This window comes from Hipposideros armiger, unplaced genomic scaffold, assembly GCF_001890085.2.
Source record: "Hipposideros armiger isolate ML-2016 unplaced genomic scaffold, ASM189008v1 scaffold_38, whole genome shotgun sequence".
Taxonomy (NCBI): domain Eukaryota; kingdom Metazoa; phylum Chordata; class Mammalia; order Chiroptera; family Hipposideridae; genus Hipposideros; species Hipposideros armiger.
This window is the reverse complement of record NW_017731388.1, coordinates 1,030,172-1,045,715: the sequence shown is the minus strand read 5'-3', so window position 1 is coordinate 1,045,715 and position 15,544 is coordinate 1,030,172. Positions and strand designations below refer to the sequence as shown.

The following is a 15,544-nucleotide window of genomic DNA, read 5'->3' as shown; positions in this document are numbered from 1 at the left end:
CCCATGCTGATGTGAAATCCTAGCACCCATCTGGGGATTCCTGAAGACCTGTCAAACATTTCTCCAATCCTGACTTGTCAGCTCTGGTCCTACTACTGCCTCACAGTACCTACTCATGTTTCACCGTACAAAATCAGTTAGCACCATTGTTACAAAATTCAGATCCACACATTTACTCATGAAACATTTAAGCCTACTAACATGCAGGAATTATACTAGGCACTGAGGTTACGATAGTAAACAAAACCGTTAGGGGCGACAATAACCCAAATTAAAAACCCTAGTTATTACTATTGGTCTAATAAGAGCTTGGCACAGGGTGTTACTTTGAGAGGTAATGTTTGTGCCAGAGCCAATGCTGAAGCGAAGGGAAAAATCTGCAAAGGCCTCATACAGCACTTAGTAAGGCCAGTAATGGGCCAAAGAGAAAGTTATAGAAAAACTGGCAATTAAGTGATGGACTAAATAAAGGTGATAAAGATTAATCATCTCAACTATTCACAACTCTTAAAAACCTTGAAGGAACTTCTTTTATTAGTGTGACCATCTACAGCAACTTGAATAATTCAATCCTGCAAATCCTTGTGTACAAACTGAAAAATAAAGAGTGCAGATATGTGCAAAATTTGTTCTGAAATTCTATGTCACACTGATTTCTGAAGACGCTGATGCAATAGTCAGACAAAACACAAGTTAAGAGACAGTATGTCATCCTACCTTTAAAAACATTAAAAAAATATTAACTGTGATTTAAAATCAAGTTTGCACAATTTCAACTAATGTAGCTCAAAGTTAAGTTGAACTGCCCCCCCCAAAACAAAACACTTATAAAAAAGCTAAGACACATACCTAACTTGTAAGGTTTATATTCTTATGTCATATATCACTTGGCTACTGAAAAATTAAAGGATTTTAATTTCCAAGTCTTTTCTGAGAAAGCAATATCAATGCAATGCAAGCCAGAACATCTAATTAATAAAATTAACAAACCAAAGTAATTTTGTTACATAAATTAAACCATTTATTATAGGCTACCAATGGTTCAATTGTGGTGCTTCTACTGGTCTTTCAATTCCTTCAGTCTTCTGATGGCAGACTTGACCGTGACAGCAGAAGTGGTGCTGGAAAAAAAAAAAAAAAATTGGTTCCAACATGTGAAATGGCTAATGAGTATACTGCCTCAGTTTTTACATTACAGTCTTAATGATGGCATCCTTTAAGAGTCATGTCTTCGGGCTCTTGCAGAATTAGGCAATCTCATGCATCTAATTTCTCAAACAGAGCATAAAAAAAATAATAGAGATATGGTTGCAAAGGGCTGACCTAAACTCATTAAAAGGGAATGAACAGAATGTCAGAAGAAACTAATAAATTATAAGATGGTACAATAAATAAGAGGTATCAAGAAAATGTCTAAGGCAGTAGAGGAGACTTAAGAACATTTTGTAAAGAGCTATTAAAATGACTACAAAAAGTTTTACAAGATTCAGGAACTGTACCTGAAAAACACATGACCATCCTGCCCCACATGGTGGGTATATAAATGCTAATTCATTTTACTGTCACAACCAAGAGCACCCTAGCCCCCATTTCCCCTTCTGCTCTCATCAAAACCCCACAAGGTGCTTATATAGTCATAATTCATTTCAACGTTTTCCAATATTTTACAGCACTTCAGTTTTAAATTTACACATTCTTCAGCCACACCAGCTGAGTCATCTTATACGAAGGTGGCTAATATATTAGACAGCACAAGTCGAGACGATGAACACCTCAGGCTTGAGGGTCAGCAATGAATTCCAAGATTAGAGGCTTTAACTTCCAGAAATGGACAACCTAAGAGGCCACTCAATCAATAACCAACATAGAGAGGTTGATCTCAGTAATTATCACCTGGACCTTGTCAGGATCACAAAGCAGAAGAGAGCCAACCAATACTGTCTAGAATGGCAAAGGTGTGGTGGTCCAGGTAACCTCAAGTTTCCTTAGACAGGAATAAGCCAACTGACCTCATAATTGTTATAAAAATTTGCAATGCAAGTCAAAGTTCCATACAGATTTCAGTCCCACTAACGGACCTGTACAATATCATGACAATGATGACCCTACCCTAATGGTTATAAAATTCTAAAGTAACGTCAATCAGCCTTTATTTCAGCAGTTTCCTTTCTATTCTTTGCCTAACTGAAAACAAAACCATAACTCTCGAGTCCTGAAAAAAACAAAAGCATCCCTACTTTCTTAGTCTTGTAAACTGTTGAAAATAGCCCAGACAGCGTGAAACCTGCTATATATGACGTGGTCTGCACACTTCCAAATACCACACAGAAATGGACTTACTTGTAGGTCCAGGCACCACCAGCTACTGTTTTCATGCAAGAACCACAGTGCCAGATCCCCACAGCTCGTCTCTTCATCTTGGTCTGTAAGAGACAGTAAAATTTCCTTTATGAACCAAATAAAAGGCTTTTATCTTACAAACACGCTGGAGTCTAAGGTTACACTAAAGTTGGCGGATTTAATGGGGTCATGCGTGTTTCTAACACTCCTGAAGTCGCCTTTGCGTTCGTCGTCGTGCCGGGAGGGGGTCGTTCACATCCCCGGCATATCACCGTGACGACGGCACATTTTGCATTCGAGAACTGCTGTAACACAGTCCTTTTGCACACAGTCAACATACAAATACTAAATGAAAATCTCTCGCAACACCACTAGACGACACAGACACAATTATTTTCCACAAAGCAGGTGTGGCTCAGGCTGGGACTCTTTTTGTCAAAGATTTTACCCTTTCGTTTCCAAGGGGCTTTTTAAAATGAAAAACGTTTTACAAAACCTAAAATTGGCAACCATCCTCTATCGCCTCTTAACGGATCCAAGAGCACGCGCCGTTCTAACTGCCCAACAACTCGGAACCAGCAGAGTTTATCAAGTCCCTTTAACACAGGCCTCACTGCGGACGGAAACCTTCGCTCCCCCCCCTCCCGACCTGAGAGATTCATCTTACTTTGCCACAGAAGGAGCAAGTGTACTTGGCGTGCTGGCTGATTTCAATTTTCTTCACCATTTTCCGGAGGGAGGCGCCATAACGGGTCCCGTATTTACCGACGATTCCGACTTTCTTCGTGCGTTTAGCCTATTTAAAGAGTTAAAAGAGACACCGGCGACTTTAGGACCCAGGTACGGAGACCCTGCTCCCAACTCCCGGCGCCTCCGCAACCTCTTCTCCACGCACCCAGCCCCGGCCTGTGCCTAGCTTCCCCTGGGCCCAGGGACAGTCCGGTTCCCCGAGGGCTCCCCGTTAACGCGGCCCGGATGGGCCAGGCCCCGCCAAGCCGCCCCGCCCCTCCGCCGGTCTGCGTCCGAGAGGAGTTTTGAGGGCACAGACGCCGAGGACACAGGACAGGGCAGGAGAGCAGAAGTGGGTTAGGGCGAAGACACCAAGAGCAGCACAGATGCAAGCGGATAAACCTCTAGGCCTCAACGGTAGCAACACGCACCATGTCGCCAAAAACCAAGCCGGAACCCAGAGAGGAAGTGGGGTAGTGCGCAGGCGCGTTTTAGACGGACGAGCGGAAGTGGCGAGGAGGAGGCCAAGCTAGGATCTGAGCTCTATGACCCGGAGGTTTCCTCAAACCCGCTGCTATCTGGGAAGTGTGGCAAGTCTCTTCGCCAGGTTTACCGTGCGATTCACAAATAGTAACAAGCTATAGTGGAAGCACCTTCACACATCCACATTATTTTACGCATATCTCACAAAATCTTGCAAGGCTGGTGCCATTTCCTCCGTATAATGGACAAGGAAAAATGCAAGTTTTAAGTGACTTGCTCGCTGGCTCTCTTGGCTTAGAGAAGTGCTTAAATCTTATGATCCCAATCGCATTGCTGTCTACATTATACCTTGTGAAATCAGCAGGCCCTGTGCAGGTGGCTGGCATAGTGTTAACTAAAAATCAAGGCTCCACTCCAATGTACTATACTAATGTAAGATGTTAACAACGGGAAATTGGGTGAGAGGGTATACAGGTACTGTCCTTACTATCCCCTCGATTTTTATATAAATCTAAAATTCTTCTAAAAAACAAAGTATTTTAAATAATAAGAACAACAGCCCAAGGTCACCACAAGCCACCTCCATGAGGGCAGGGCCTATGTGTCCACCTCTGCAACCCAGGACTGAGCACAGCCTGGCATGGCTGGCTGTCGCGTGGCTACTTGTTGAATGGAGAAATGGTACCTTGCATGGTATGATGGTGAGTTGGGTTTGAACAGGGTTTTACCTGTCTGGGCTTCTCTGCTTTACAAGGTCAACCCACTTGTGTCAGAACTGAAAAAGGCTTTAGAGATGATCCAGCCTATTCTGGAAACTGAGGCCAGGGAGGTCAAATGACTTGCCCAAGGTCAGACAGCCAATACATAACTTCCATACCAGTGCTCTAGTATATCACAAGATTCAGGCTGTTTCCTCAGCTTCAAAGTGGGTATACCATACACCTTATAAGATTCTTGGGAGGATGAAATAACATTTATGAAGTGCCTAGTGGACATTTCTAAGGGATGGTTATTATTGTTATTGAGATGATAATGGTAAGACCTGATTTCAATGTCTCTTGATGCCTTTTCAATCCTGTTTCCTCTTCTGCCATACTCAGGGGACTACAACAGATCCACTTTCTACTTTCCCTTAAAAATATGCCCATCTCTTTTCTCTGTCATTTCTTTACCTTGGACACAATGAGCCTGTTACAGTCATGGCTACCGCTACTTAAATTTCCCTGAGGGATGTCCCCACCACAGGCTTTATGTACCCTTTGCCTCTTTAGGGTGAAGACTAGCAAGGGATCCAGGGCGCAAGTCCCTCCTTCCCCAGTAGAGAAACACACTGCATTGGCGGGGAGGGGAGGTGATTTCTGGAAACCTCTCTGCCAAAACTATACCCTGCCTCCAGAAAATTATAAATTAAAACAAAAATGTATTCCCATTGGTGCAAACAAATGGGACTTGTGGAAGGAGGGTTGGGAAATAAGTACTCTAATGTTCCAGCCTGTGCTTCCAGGCCAAGCAGAGTGGAGGCTCACCTGCCCTGAGTGCGTAAGCACGGCCAGCCTCGCGCTGGGGCAGCCCAAGCTGAAGCAAGCTCTTCTGAGCTGGCTCTAGAGTCTAGTTCAGGTCATCATTTCGGGCGTCTTCCACATCCCCACCCTGGCCCCTGCATGCGTAGAATGCAACAGAGTGGCTGAAAATGAGACGCTCTGTAACAGGAGACAATTTTTCATGTTCAAAGCAATTTTATCTAAACTGAACAATTCTTTTTAAATAGCAAGCTTGAGGGTGTACAAATAGCACTCTCATGAAATCAGCTCTCAGTGGCTTCAGAGAATTGTGCCTCTCATAAAATCTCCATTTGTCTTATGTGTGGGCTAGTAAATCTCCATCCCCATTAGAGGACCATCAGGTATAGAGATTATTAACTGTAATGTGTACCCATAAAAGTCTCAGTGAAAATCTCTGTTGAGTCACTTCTACTCCTCAGAAGCACTCAGAATTCACTTTCACTGTTAGAAAAATAAATAAAAGTCAGCTGCAGAGAAGAGTTCTTTTAGCTGGTGAGTCAACCAGTTCTCTTGGGGCCATATGGAATATTATATTCTTGAGGGATATCTCAGGTGCAAGCATCATTGTGAATTCATGTCATGCTGGAGACAGAAAGGACTTATTCTGGTGACCCAGGGTCCACGTTGTTCCTTCACTTCCTGGCTGAAGGGCTCTTGCTTGCCCTTCATGGATGTGCCTGGTGGCCACAGAAGAGCGAAGCCTGCATAGAGCTGTTAAGAGCCTTTGGTCCGAGCTCCATAGGGTAGGGCTGATTCAGCAAGGGGGGGGGGGCAATGTTGGCCAAGGTCAAGACCTGGACACCTAGAAAGAGTCAGGTGTCTGAAATGAGCTCAGTACGAGGGTTCTTTCCTTTCTCCCTTCTGTCCACAGCTTTAATTTAAATGCATTCTATAATAGTTGTTTTTTAAATGGCGATTTCACAGATCATTGACACAGGTAATGCACCCGTGAGGAAGGGAGTTACTCTGCAACTCTTAAAAGAGATGAGATAGCTCAATATGAAACAATGGCCAAATATTTTATGTGAAATAAGCCATTTTCAGTATGAAGACTTTGATACAATTTTTATAAAAACAATTCTATGTAAAGTCCTCACTTAACATTGATAGTTGCGACTTTAAGTGAAAAGATGTATAAAGAAACCAATTTTACCGTAGGCTGTTATAAACAAGACTTAAGTTCTTATGGCATCTCATCAACATTATAATGAAGACGTTGAATGAACACGATGTTTATTCAAGGACCTGTTGTATGTTTCTATATAATTGTATGCATGGGGAATATATTACCAATGGCTTCGTCCCAAATTGTTTATATTAGTTATTACCTCAAGAGTAGGAGGGATGAGAATGTAAGACTTTCATTTTTTATTTATACATTTCTAGATTAATTTTTACATCAAATTTATAACAGTGAAAAAGGCACTGCGGAGAAGTATGTGAAGGGAAAGTCTTCAATAAGTGGTGCTGAGATAAATGCATATTCAAATGGAAAAAAAATTAACCTTGACCTTACCTCACCCCATGTACAAAAATGACCTCCAGGTGGACTGTAGATATAAACAAACATTAGAAGCAAAACAATAAAGCTTCTACTTTTTTTTTATGATTTTATTGGGGAATTGGGGGAGGGAACAGCATTGGGGAATCGGGAAAGGGGAACAGACAAGTTGCTGTCCTTTTGTTCTTCAGTCTAGTTGTGGAGGACGTCACTTCACTGGCCCATGTTGGTATTGTGATCATTGAGCTCTTCCTAGCTGAGGCAGATTGGTCACCGGCCATTGGACGGCTGCTCACGGAGGCTCACGGCCGCTCACACTGACTGCTGCCCACTCACAGTAGCTTATGGCAGCCCACTGCAGCCCACACTGTCACCGGCAACTCATGGCAGCCCAGCTCCAGGTCAAGCTGTTGTTCACCATCTTAGCTGTAGAGGGCACAGCGTCACCAGCCCATGTGGGATCCAAACCAGGGCCCTGCTGCTCAGAGCTTGTGCTCCCAAGCCAGCTCTTAACCAATGAGCCACTCAGCTGGCCCCACAATAAAGCTTCTTGAAGATATTATATTCATAACCTTGGGGTCATGATTACACAGGTGTTTATTTTGTAATATTTTGTAAAGCTGTAAATTTGTTTTATGAACTCTTTTTATGTTTTATATTTCATCCCCAAAAAGAGGGATTAAAAACAGAGGAAGAGTATCTGGTGCTCAATCAAATCTGTTTAATGGATTGGGGTGTGTGTTTGGCTGAGAGTCTTGCAAAATCAAGTAACTGTTGGCTGTCATAATACCTAAAAGACTGAATCTCAGGCCTCTCAATGATTTCCATTATGATCAGGCATCCATTTCCTTTGCTGAGACCCCACAGGAAAATGCAAAACCAAAAAAAACATAAGTATGCGAGACTACTCCCAACAAAACCCCTTTAAGCTTCCAAGCCATTTTTTACCTTATAATTTTGAGCTTGGTAAAAAGTGAAACTGCGGGGTAGAAAATAAGGTTAGACATCTTTTTACCCTCTTTTCAATTTAAATTTCACTTCAGTAGAGCTTCAGAAAGCATCAGAGAAGGCAAAACTCAGCCGGCAGTGAGGGGACAGCACCTCCGGCTGATTCTCAGCTTTCCCTCTGACCTAGAAAAAGGCCTGTGCGAAGCCAAGAAGACACAATTAATTCAAGCACACGTGGATCAAAACTAACAGGATCATCCTTATGCCCAGCCCTAGAGGCAGAAATTAACCAGGGTCACACAGGGAACAAGACTTCACTTAATGACACTGGTGGGGGGAAGCAGACAGTGTCAGTGGACCTAGGGGGACTTTTAGTAAAAAATTGTCCCCTTTAAGGGGACAATTGATGACAGGGACAGGAGTAGAATGAGATAGGCTCCAATTTTCTTCATTCCAATTGACCTTTCCAGAAAACATGGTGGCTGTTGGGGTGTATATGTCTGGACTGAGCTGCCAAGTACAGGAGGAGAAGGAGTTAGTGTGGAAATCCTTCCTTAAACCCAAAGGTATTTACTCTCTATATAAATAAATCCAAGTGTCTTTTACTGAATCACACAGAAATGGCTGGATGGCTCTCAATAAATTTCAGAGGTACATTTTGGATAGCATAGTTGAAAATATATAGGCTACATGGTATAAATAAAATTTGCTTTGGAGGACCTCAGGGACGAGAGAGAGAGAGAGAGAGACAGAGAGAGAGAGAGAGAGACAGAGAGAGAGAGAGAGAGAGAGAGACAGAGAGAGAGAGACAGAGAGAGAGAGAGAGAGAGAGAGAGAGAGAGAGAGAGAGAGAATGTTTTTTTCCAGAGCAACTAAAATTGAGGTTCAACTNGAGAGAGAGAGAGAGAGAGAGAGAGAGAGAGAATGTTTTTTTCCAGAGCAACTAAAATTGAGGTTCAACTAGAGGCCTCAGATGCAGGCTCAACAGGTCACATTTACTAAAACCACAGAAGAATAAATAGTGGTTTCCACAATGAGCACCAAATTGCAGGAACCAAGGGTAAACCCCCCAGTGACAGGCACTGATCTGACACCTTGCAGTATCACAGGGGCCACTCTGTCTGGCAGGCTCCGAGGTAAATACAGCCGGGATTTGTTCATTTAACAATGATCAGTGAGCCTCCTAAGCAACAATGGGTATGTGTGTTTCAAAATACCTACACATTTCATTTACCTTTGAAGCATACCCATTGATCTATGTATAGGTCATAGGTCTCCTAGCCACATTCCTGGAGTAAGGGGCGCTATTAATAGAAGGAAGGAAGGAGATCCTATGATCTCATTCTCTAAGACATTTAAAGAACCTGACCAAGCTCCGGTGGAAAAGCTGCACCCAAACGGCTCTGGACACCCTGATGGGGGTTGAGTGAGCAGCAGGCGAGTGTCTACTAGTGTCACATACACACTGGATTTTGAAGTATGAAAAAAAAACGTGTAAAGTTTCTCAATAACTTTTTAGTAGCGATTATTTGAAATGACAATATTTTGGATATATTGGGTTAAATATTACTAATTTGATCCCTCTTTAGTTTTAAAAATACTTCATTAGAAAATTAAAATCACATATGTGGCTTATGTTACTGGACAGTGCTGCTGTAAACCAGGGGTTAGCCAACTGTGGTCTGCTGGCCAAACCCTGCCCACTGCCTGTTCTTGCATGGTCTGTGAGTTAAATATGGTTTTTACATTTTAAATGACTGAAAGTACATCAAAAGAATAATAATTTGTGACACATGAAAATTACACAAAATTCAAATTTCAGTGTCCATAACAGAGTGCTACTGGAAAAGAGCTCTAATCCTTTGTTTCCGGATTATTTATGGTTGTTCTGGAAAAACAGCAGCAGAGTTGAGTAGTTCCAACAGAGCTGTTTTGGCCCGTAAAGCCAACATTTTTTACTACCTGGCTATGTACAGAAAGAACAACCCCTGCTCTAAACCCCTTACTTTTTAATTTTTCCTCATAGGATGTATAACTAACTACTGCCTCTCCCATGATGATAATCTCTGCAAAAGTGCATACTTTTTCTTTTGTGTTTGGTGAATTACTGCCAGCACCTAGAACAGTGCCTGGCACATATTAGGTGCTCTATAAATACTTGCTGAATCAATATATTTTAAAAGTCCATATTTTGGGGGTTGTGTATGAAGCACCTCATTATTTAAAGAATGTGAATTACCATTACTACCACCCACTGTCTATTTCTCAGCCAGGAAAGCTAAGCTTAATGAAGACCCAAGCAAACCCACACATAATGAGGCTGGAAAGGAAACACTGACCCTTGGCCTGGTGACTTGCTATGCGTGGAGACAGAGACCAGATAAATGACAAGAAGAACATAGGCTTTATAAACAAAATGTCTTACTTTATTTTAATGAATTCCGTGATTTTCAAATGCTTTTTTTGCCCCTCTTACAGGGGTGAGGTAAAGCTGTCCCAGTTATCAAAAAATTCAAATCTCCTTTTCCTCAGCGGACTGTCCGTCAGTGTGCTTTCGTCCAGCGAGTCTCCTGTGTCCTGGGAGCCACTTCCTGATGTTCCTGAAGCACTTCCTGGGTCAAAGGACTCCGCTGCCTCCAGGAACTCCTTGTCGCTTCCAAATTCCTCAAAGGACTTCTGGAATAGGTCATAGATCTTCTGCTGCTTTGGGTCCTTCATCAGAGAAAGAAAAGGAAAGATAAAACAATCCAGGCTCCAACACTGACTCCCTGCCACTGTGGCTGTTGAGAGAACACACAGGCAAGGGACCCACACTTGTTATGTCATCAGCTGCTGCGTGGTGGCGTGAGCAAGCCAGCTCAGTAAACTGTTTATCACCAAAGCAGCCTTACTGCCTTAGCGTCTGACCTCTTCTCTCCTGCCCATCGGGTAAAGGATAAAAAACAAGAGAGGAAGTGGTTGTCCTTTCAGGTGGGACGTGATAGTCAAGACCATTAAGGTCAGCCCCACGCTGTCCACGTGTCCTCCTCCAGGATCTTCTCATCACCTTCTGAACAACTGCAAGGTCAAGGAAATGCCACCATGCAAAGCAGCCTATTCCAAGTAGAAATAACTGTTAACGTGCATTTGATGATGATGATGGTAGCGCGATGTGCTAATTCAGAGCAGGCATAATTAATAGAAGCGAGTTGAAAAATCAGATTACTATTTCGCTTCCCCTCTCAGAAGGCAGGATATCTTAGGGAGACATAACCTCTTTTGCTTTTGTCTCCTATATAGGAGGCAACATTTCCTTTTTCTTGTAGATAAAAATTTCAGCCCTATTCTAATAAAAAAAAATTAATCGACATAATTATTAGTCAAAATAAATACTAATCAACTCCATTTATATTATCTTGTACCTGTACTTCAGGCAGAAATTCAGAGTAACTGAGGGTAAGGCCAGTATGAATGAGTGAATTTCTATTTGTAACTAAATAAATAAACTCATAAACTCATTATCAGCGATTGAGAATCCTTTAAAAATAAGGCTCTTTCTTTTCACAGGTCATATAATAACCAAGGGTCTGTGAAATATTTACCATTCAACTGAATTCAATTCTCCATTTAAACAGATGATCTCCAAGTCTTAGAGTCTTAGTCATCCCAATAATTACATTTGGAAAAGAGGATTTAGCTGCTAAGTAAATGTAAATGAAAGATCAATCCTCAGACTCCTAAATCTTAGTGTCACTGACAAGATTTTGTTGACTGAATTCAGCTTCTGATACTTGGCAATCCCACGGGAAAGACACGGCACCCTGGTTTCCTAATGAGCACTCCTAGGGCTGCCTTTCCGCATCAGGCTCAGACCTCTGTCCAAGCTCTCATTAGAAACAACTCCCCCTCAGGAGTTGCTCTCCAGCAGGCAGTACCCCCAGAGTCCTCACCTTCCACGTCAACCACAAAGCCTCTGGAAGTCTTGGTGCCTCCTGCTCCACTCCAGCGAGTTTCACTGGAATGGAGCAGGAAGAGGCCGTGGCAGCAACTGGGCTGGTGCGCTAGGCCAGGGCAGGCTTGCTGGGCCCGGGCTGTCCTCTCGAGGCCAACAAGCTTCCTCTCAGCACCTCTGACAAGGCCCACCTGGCCGTGGAAAAATGTTCAGCGGCCTCTTACCCTCCTTGATAATAAGAGGGGCTGTCACAGAAGGAAGGCTGGGCCAAGTTGGGAAGTTGACTACCTCGGGCTGGCTTCACAAGGCCCGTAACTGGGGGCAAGATGCACTGTTCTGCATGTCTCAGTTCACCCTTCTACAAAAATGGGAGACACTGAGAATAAAATGCACCGACAGAGGGGAAAATGTTATAAACAAGCAATACCCAATTTTGAACATTCCTCATTCTGTGCTGGGAACATGTCCCCAGGGCCGCCCTGCTGTGTGGTGTTGCAATGTCCTTTCTGCAACAATTCAACAGTTGTCATGGGGAGTGTTTCCTGTCAGCTCCTAATGGCCTCACGGAAGACGCAGCATTTGGAAGCCCTGGTTTTATGAGAATCTCCGAGGGAAGGTCAGAAGTAGTTGTTGTCAGTGCCATCGCTCCTCCATTAGGACGCACACATGGACTGAACTGAGAATGACTGCAGGCCATCACTTTCAGCTCCTGGGCGGGGTGACGTCCCCAGGAGTGATTCATACCTTCCCACTCAAGACCCACGGGCTGGGTGTGGGCAGTTTCCTGCCTCCCTCTGCCCCAGTAGCAAAGAGCCATGTGCTGCTGTTACCTTGTAGATGTAATCAGTGGTTTCTGTCATTTCTGAAAAACTGGCCTCGGAAACCCCGGCTTCACCCAGAATTTTAATCTTCTCTTGAATCAAGGGCCTGGTGGAGAGAAATGAGCTACAGTGAATCCGACCTGCACAGAACCAGCAGACTGATCAAAACGAGACCACCCTCCCTGTTCTTGGGGGGCTGTGACATGCTGTTTCATGTCTTTGTATCTCTCAAGACACAATGCCCATCCTGAAATATCGGCCTCCTCTCGATGGTAAGCCAACCCATTCAAGGCTCAGGGCATCAGGTTCAGAATTCCTTCTGAGGAGGGCCGGCCGAGTGGCTCAGTTGGTTAAGAGCTCACTCAAGAGTTTGAGCTCTGAGCAACAGCGGTTCGAGTCCAGCCCGAGCTGAGCAGCCGCTGAGCTGCCAACAGGTAGCAGGATGGCTCAGCTAAAAAAAAAAAAAAAAGCTACTTACAGAATTCTTTCTGAGGGAAAATGTGTAGGAAATAAATGTTGCCTCATTACAACTAAACCTGGTGTCATGAGATGCCCAATGATCAAGTCCACTAAACCAAGACCAGGAAGTAGGGACGACCTGTGCACCCTGCAGAGGTAAGACCCCCCAGTCACGAGGCTGGAAACAGATGAGAAGTGGAAACTGAGACAATCAAGAAACTTAATATCAGGAAGGGGGAAATGGGGTTGGGAAGGAGCATTGTGGGATTTTTTTGCTGTTAACGAAGCAAGACATGGCCCAGGGTGAGCCACTTTCTCCTGATGGCTTGGCAGCTCTAAGATGGCCTTATCATGCCAACACACAACAGAAAGGGGCAAAGGGGCTGCCACCTGTCTCAACAAGTGCCTTCACGGCTGGGAACAGTGTTTCACAAATGCCATCTACATTTCACCAGTTCTCCCCGCTTGTCTCAGGACAGTGGAAAGGAGCCACAGCCCATATTCCTACAAGGTTTCCTCGTGCACCCACCCTGCAGGTCAGCAGTGAACGCTCTGAAGGAGCCAAGCGCAGTCATGATGAAAGAGGGAGGCATTCCTAACGGGTGTTCTCTGGGGATCCCTGAAGCCCACAGCAAATAGCAGAAGCAGTTAGGGAGCAAAGGAAATACATCATCCATGTGAAGCCTCGCTCAACCCCAGCTGCAGGGCCACCGGCCAGCCATACCAAAGGTAGTCGTCGGCCGTGCCTCTCGCCACGAGGTAGTGGATGCCCACGGAGCTCAACTGTCCAATGCGATGCACCCGGTCCTCAGCCTGCATCAGCACCTGCGAGGCGGGGGGATCAAGGTGTATGTAGGTCAAGGCCTGAAGCAGCTCAGCCCCCTACAGCAGGCAGCCCCTTGCCCCCAAGCCCCACCATAGTCCTTTTTCCTCAGAGGACTTCACTACCGTGTCATGTGGCAGAGGACCCATGAGTCTCTACCTACAAATGACCTGTCATCTGATAAAAGACAGAGCCAAACAAAACACTGGCCGGGGAATTAAATCTGCAGCTGGATAGCTGTGGCTGACCTTTCTGTGTCCGGCACGGTACTAGGTGCTGCGAAGGCGAAGCGGGCTTTGCTTCTGCCATCAGGCTGGGAAGAAGGGCAAACCAAGGAAACATGGCTCACTTCCATTCTCCCTCTCCATGAAATAAAATCAGTTATCTTCCAGCTACACAAACACATTACACCCCTGGGAGAGGCCATGTGTGATTAGGGGGTAGGGTGGTCTTTTTATATGGTGGTACGCGCTACAAGGAATAATGAAAACCAAGGCCATTGTTTCCATTATAAAATTTCCTCCACCTGGAAGTCCACCCATCATTAAAGCAGTCACCTATGCGTGGCCAGTGACAGCCACACTATGTGAGAACGTGTGAGGGGAAATAAATTCTTTCTGGAGCTCAAGAGAAAATTTAATGAGTCCAAACAAACATCTTCTACCTGCTGTCACAGCCCTCAGCTGATCAGATAAGGCCAGTGGGCACAATGATCATGTCAGGGAACACCCACAGCGGCTGCCCTGTTGCGGCCCCACTGGCTAAAGCAGCTCACAGGGATGGTTAATAAAAGGGGCACGTGGTGGGAAGCCAGGGGGCTGGGCTGTGGCCTAGGGCTGCCATGGGCCCTTCGGTGACATATATGCACCTGAGCTGTCTGTGCCCCAGCTGTCTCAGAGATGACTTGTAAGATTCCTCCTGAGACTTCACTTTTCCCATTGATAAGATGGAGTTGATAATCCTTCTACTCAGGGGTGTCGTGAAGATCTAACAGCTAGCCAAGAGATGTGCGCGTCTTCACTTAAACGAGGTTTGTGGCAAGAACAAACGTGTTTATGAGGGCTACCGGAAACAGGCAGCAGTAGATGACACTGGCCTTAGGGACCGCTCACAGGACCTTGTCTTCCCCACTGACACTAGTGCCATCCTCCCCACAGCCACGTGCGTGCCCAGGGACCGAAGGTCTTCTGCGTGCAGTACCCCTGGGTTCCAGAACAGCTCGGCGAACACCACCAGGTCGGCCGAGGAGAAGGTGAGGCCCATGTTGGCAGCGGTGATGGACAGCACAGCCACGGCGTGCCTCTCGGACAGCTGGAACCGCTGGCACAGGCTCTCTCGGTCTGCCGAGGAGGTGGAGCCATCGATGCGGATGCACTGCACCTTCTGCGGGAACACGGGAGGGAAGCGGGGTGGGCAGCGGGGTGGGCCGCCACGTTGCCCAGGGGCTGAGCTGCGGCTCCAAGGATGGGACCCCGCTGCTGCTCGGCCGCAAATCCGGCCGGAGCATCCGGCTGGTCACCTGGTCCTGTCTTGTCTTTCCTTTTCTTTCAAATTGAAAGTTGTGTTGATAATTGTAGATTCCCAAGTAGGTTAGGCAATAACACAGAGTGATTCCTTGTACATTTTCCCAGTTTCCCCCAATGGTAATATTCTGTAAAACTATAGTATAGTATCACGACCAGGATACTGACTTTGACACAAGCCACTAATCTAACTCAGATTTCCCGTTACTTAAACTCGTGTGTGTGTATTCTATACAGTTTTATCACCCGTGTGGGTTTTCATGTGGGTTTTCACAGGCAAGATACTGGCCAGTTCTAACACCACAAGGATCCTTCTGTAGTCCTTGTAACCAGGCCCACCTTCCTCCCGCTACCCCCAGGCGCTACTAATCCATCCTACATTTAGAAAATGTTTCATTTCAAAAATGTTATATAAACGGAGTCA

At 45.0% G+C, this 15,544-nt stretch overlaps 2 protein-coding genes across 4 annotated transcripts in view; both read right to left on the bottom strand.

Annotated features, from left to right (window-relative positions):
- Positions 1 to 995: 995 nt before the first annotated feature.
- Positions 996 to 3,580, bottom strand: RPL37A (ribosomal protein L37a). The gene is made up of 4 exons (XM_019638162.1): positions 3,501 to 3,580; positions 3,008 to 3,136; positions 2,341 to 2,423; positions 996 to 1,121 (listed from the first exon to the last, which is right to left on the bottom strand). The coding sequence occupies exons 1-4, from the start codon at positions 3,501 to 3,503 to the stop codon at positions 1,058 to 1,060; spliced, it is 279 nt and encodes a 92-aa protein (XP_019493707.1). The 5' UTR covers positions 3,504 to 3,580; the 3' UTR covers positions 996 to 1,057.
- A 6,387-nt stretch (positions 3,581 to 9,967) lies between these two features.
- The window catches only part of SMARCAL1 (SNF2 related chromatin remodeling annealing helicase 1), a 50,728-nt gene continuing 45,151 nt past the window's right edge, over positions 9,968 to 15,544 (bottom strand). For all 3 annotated transcript variants that reach the window (XM_019638331.1, XM_019638330.1, XM_019638332.1), the window contains 4 exons: positions 14,798 to 14,980; positions 13,499 to 13,599; positions 12,325 to 12,421; positions 9,968 to 10,275 (listed from right to left, as the gene is read on the bottom strand). In XM_019638331.1, the coding sequence (XP_019493876.1) occupies positions 10,036 to 10,275; positions 12,325 to 12,421; positions 13,499 to 13,599; positions 14,798 to 14,980 (621 nt within the window). In that variant the 3' untranslated portion in view covers positions 9,968 to 10,035. The remainder of the gene's footprint in view (positions 10,276 to 12,324; positions 12,422 to 13,498; positions 13,600 to 14,797; positions 14,981 to 15,544) is intronic.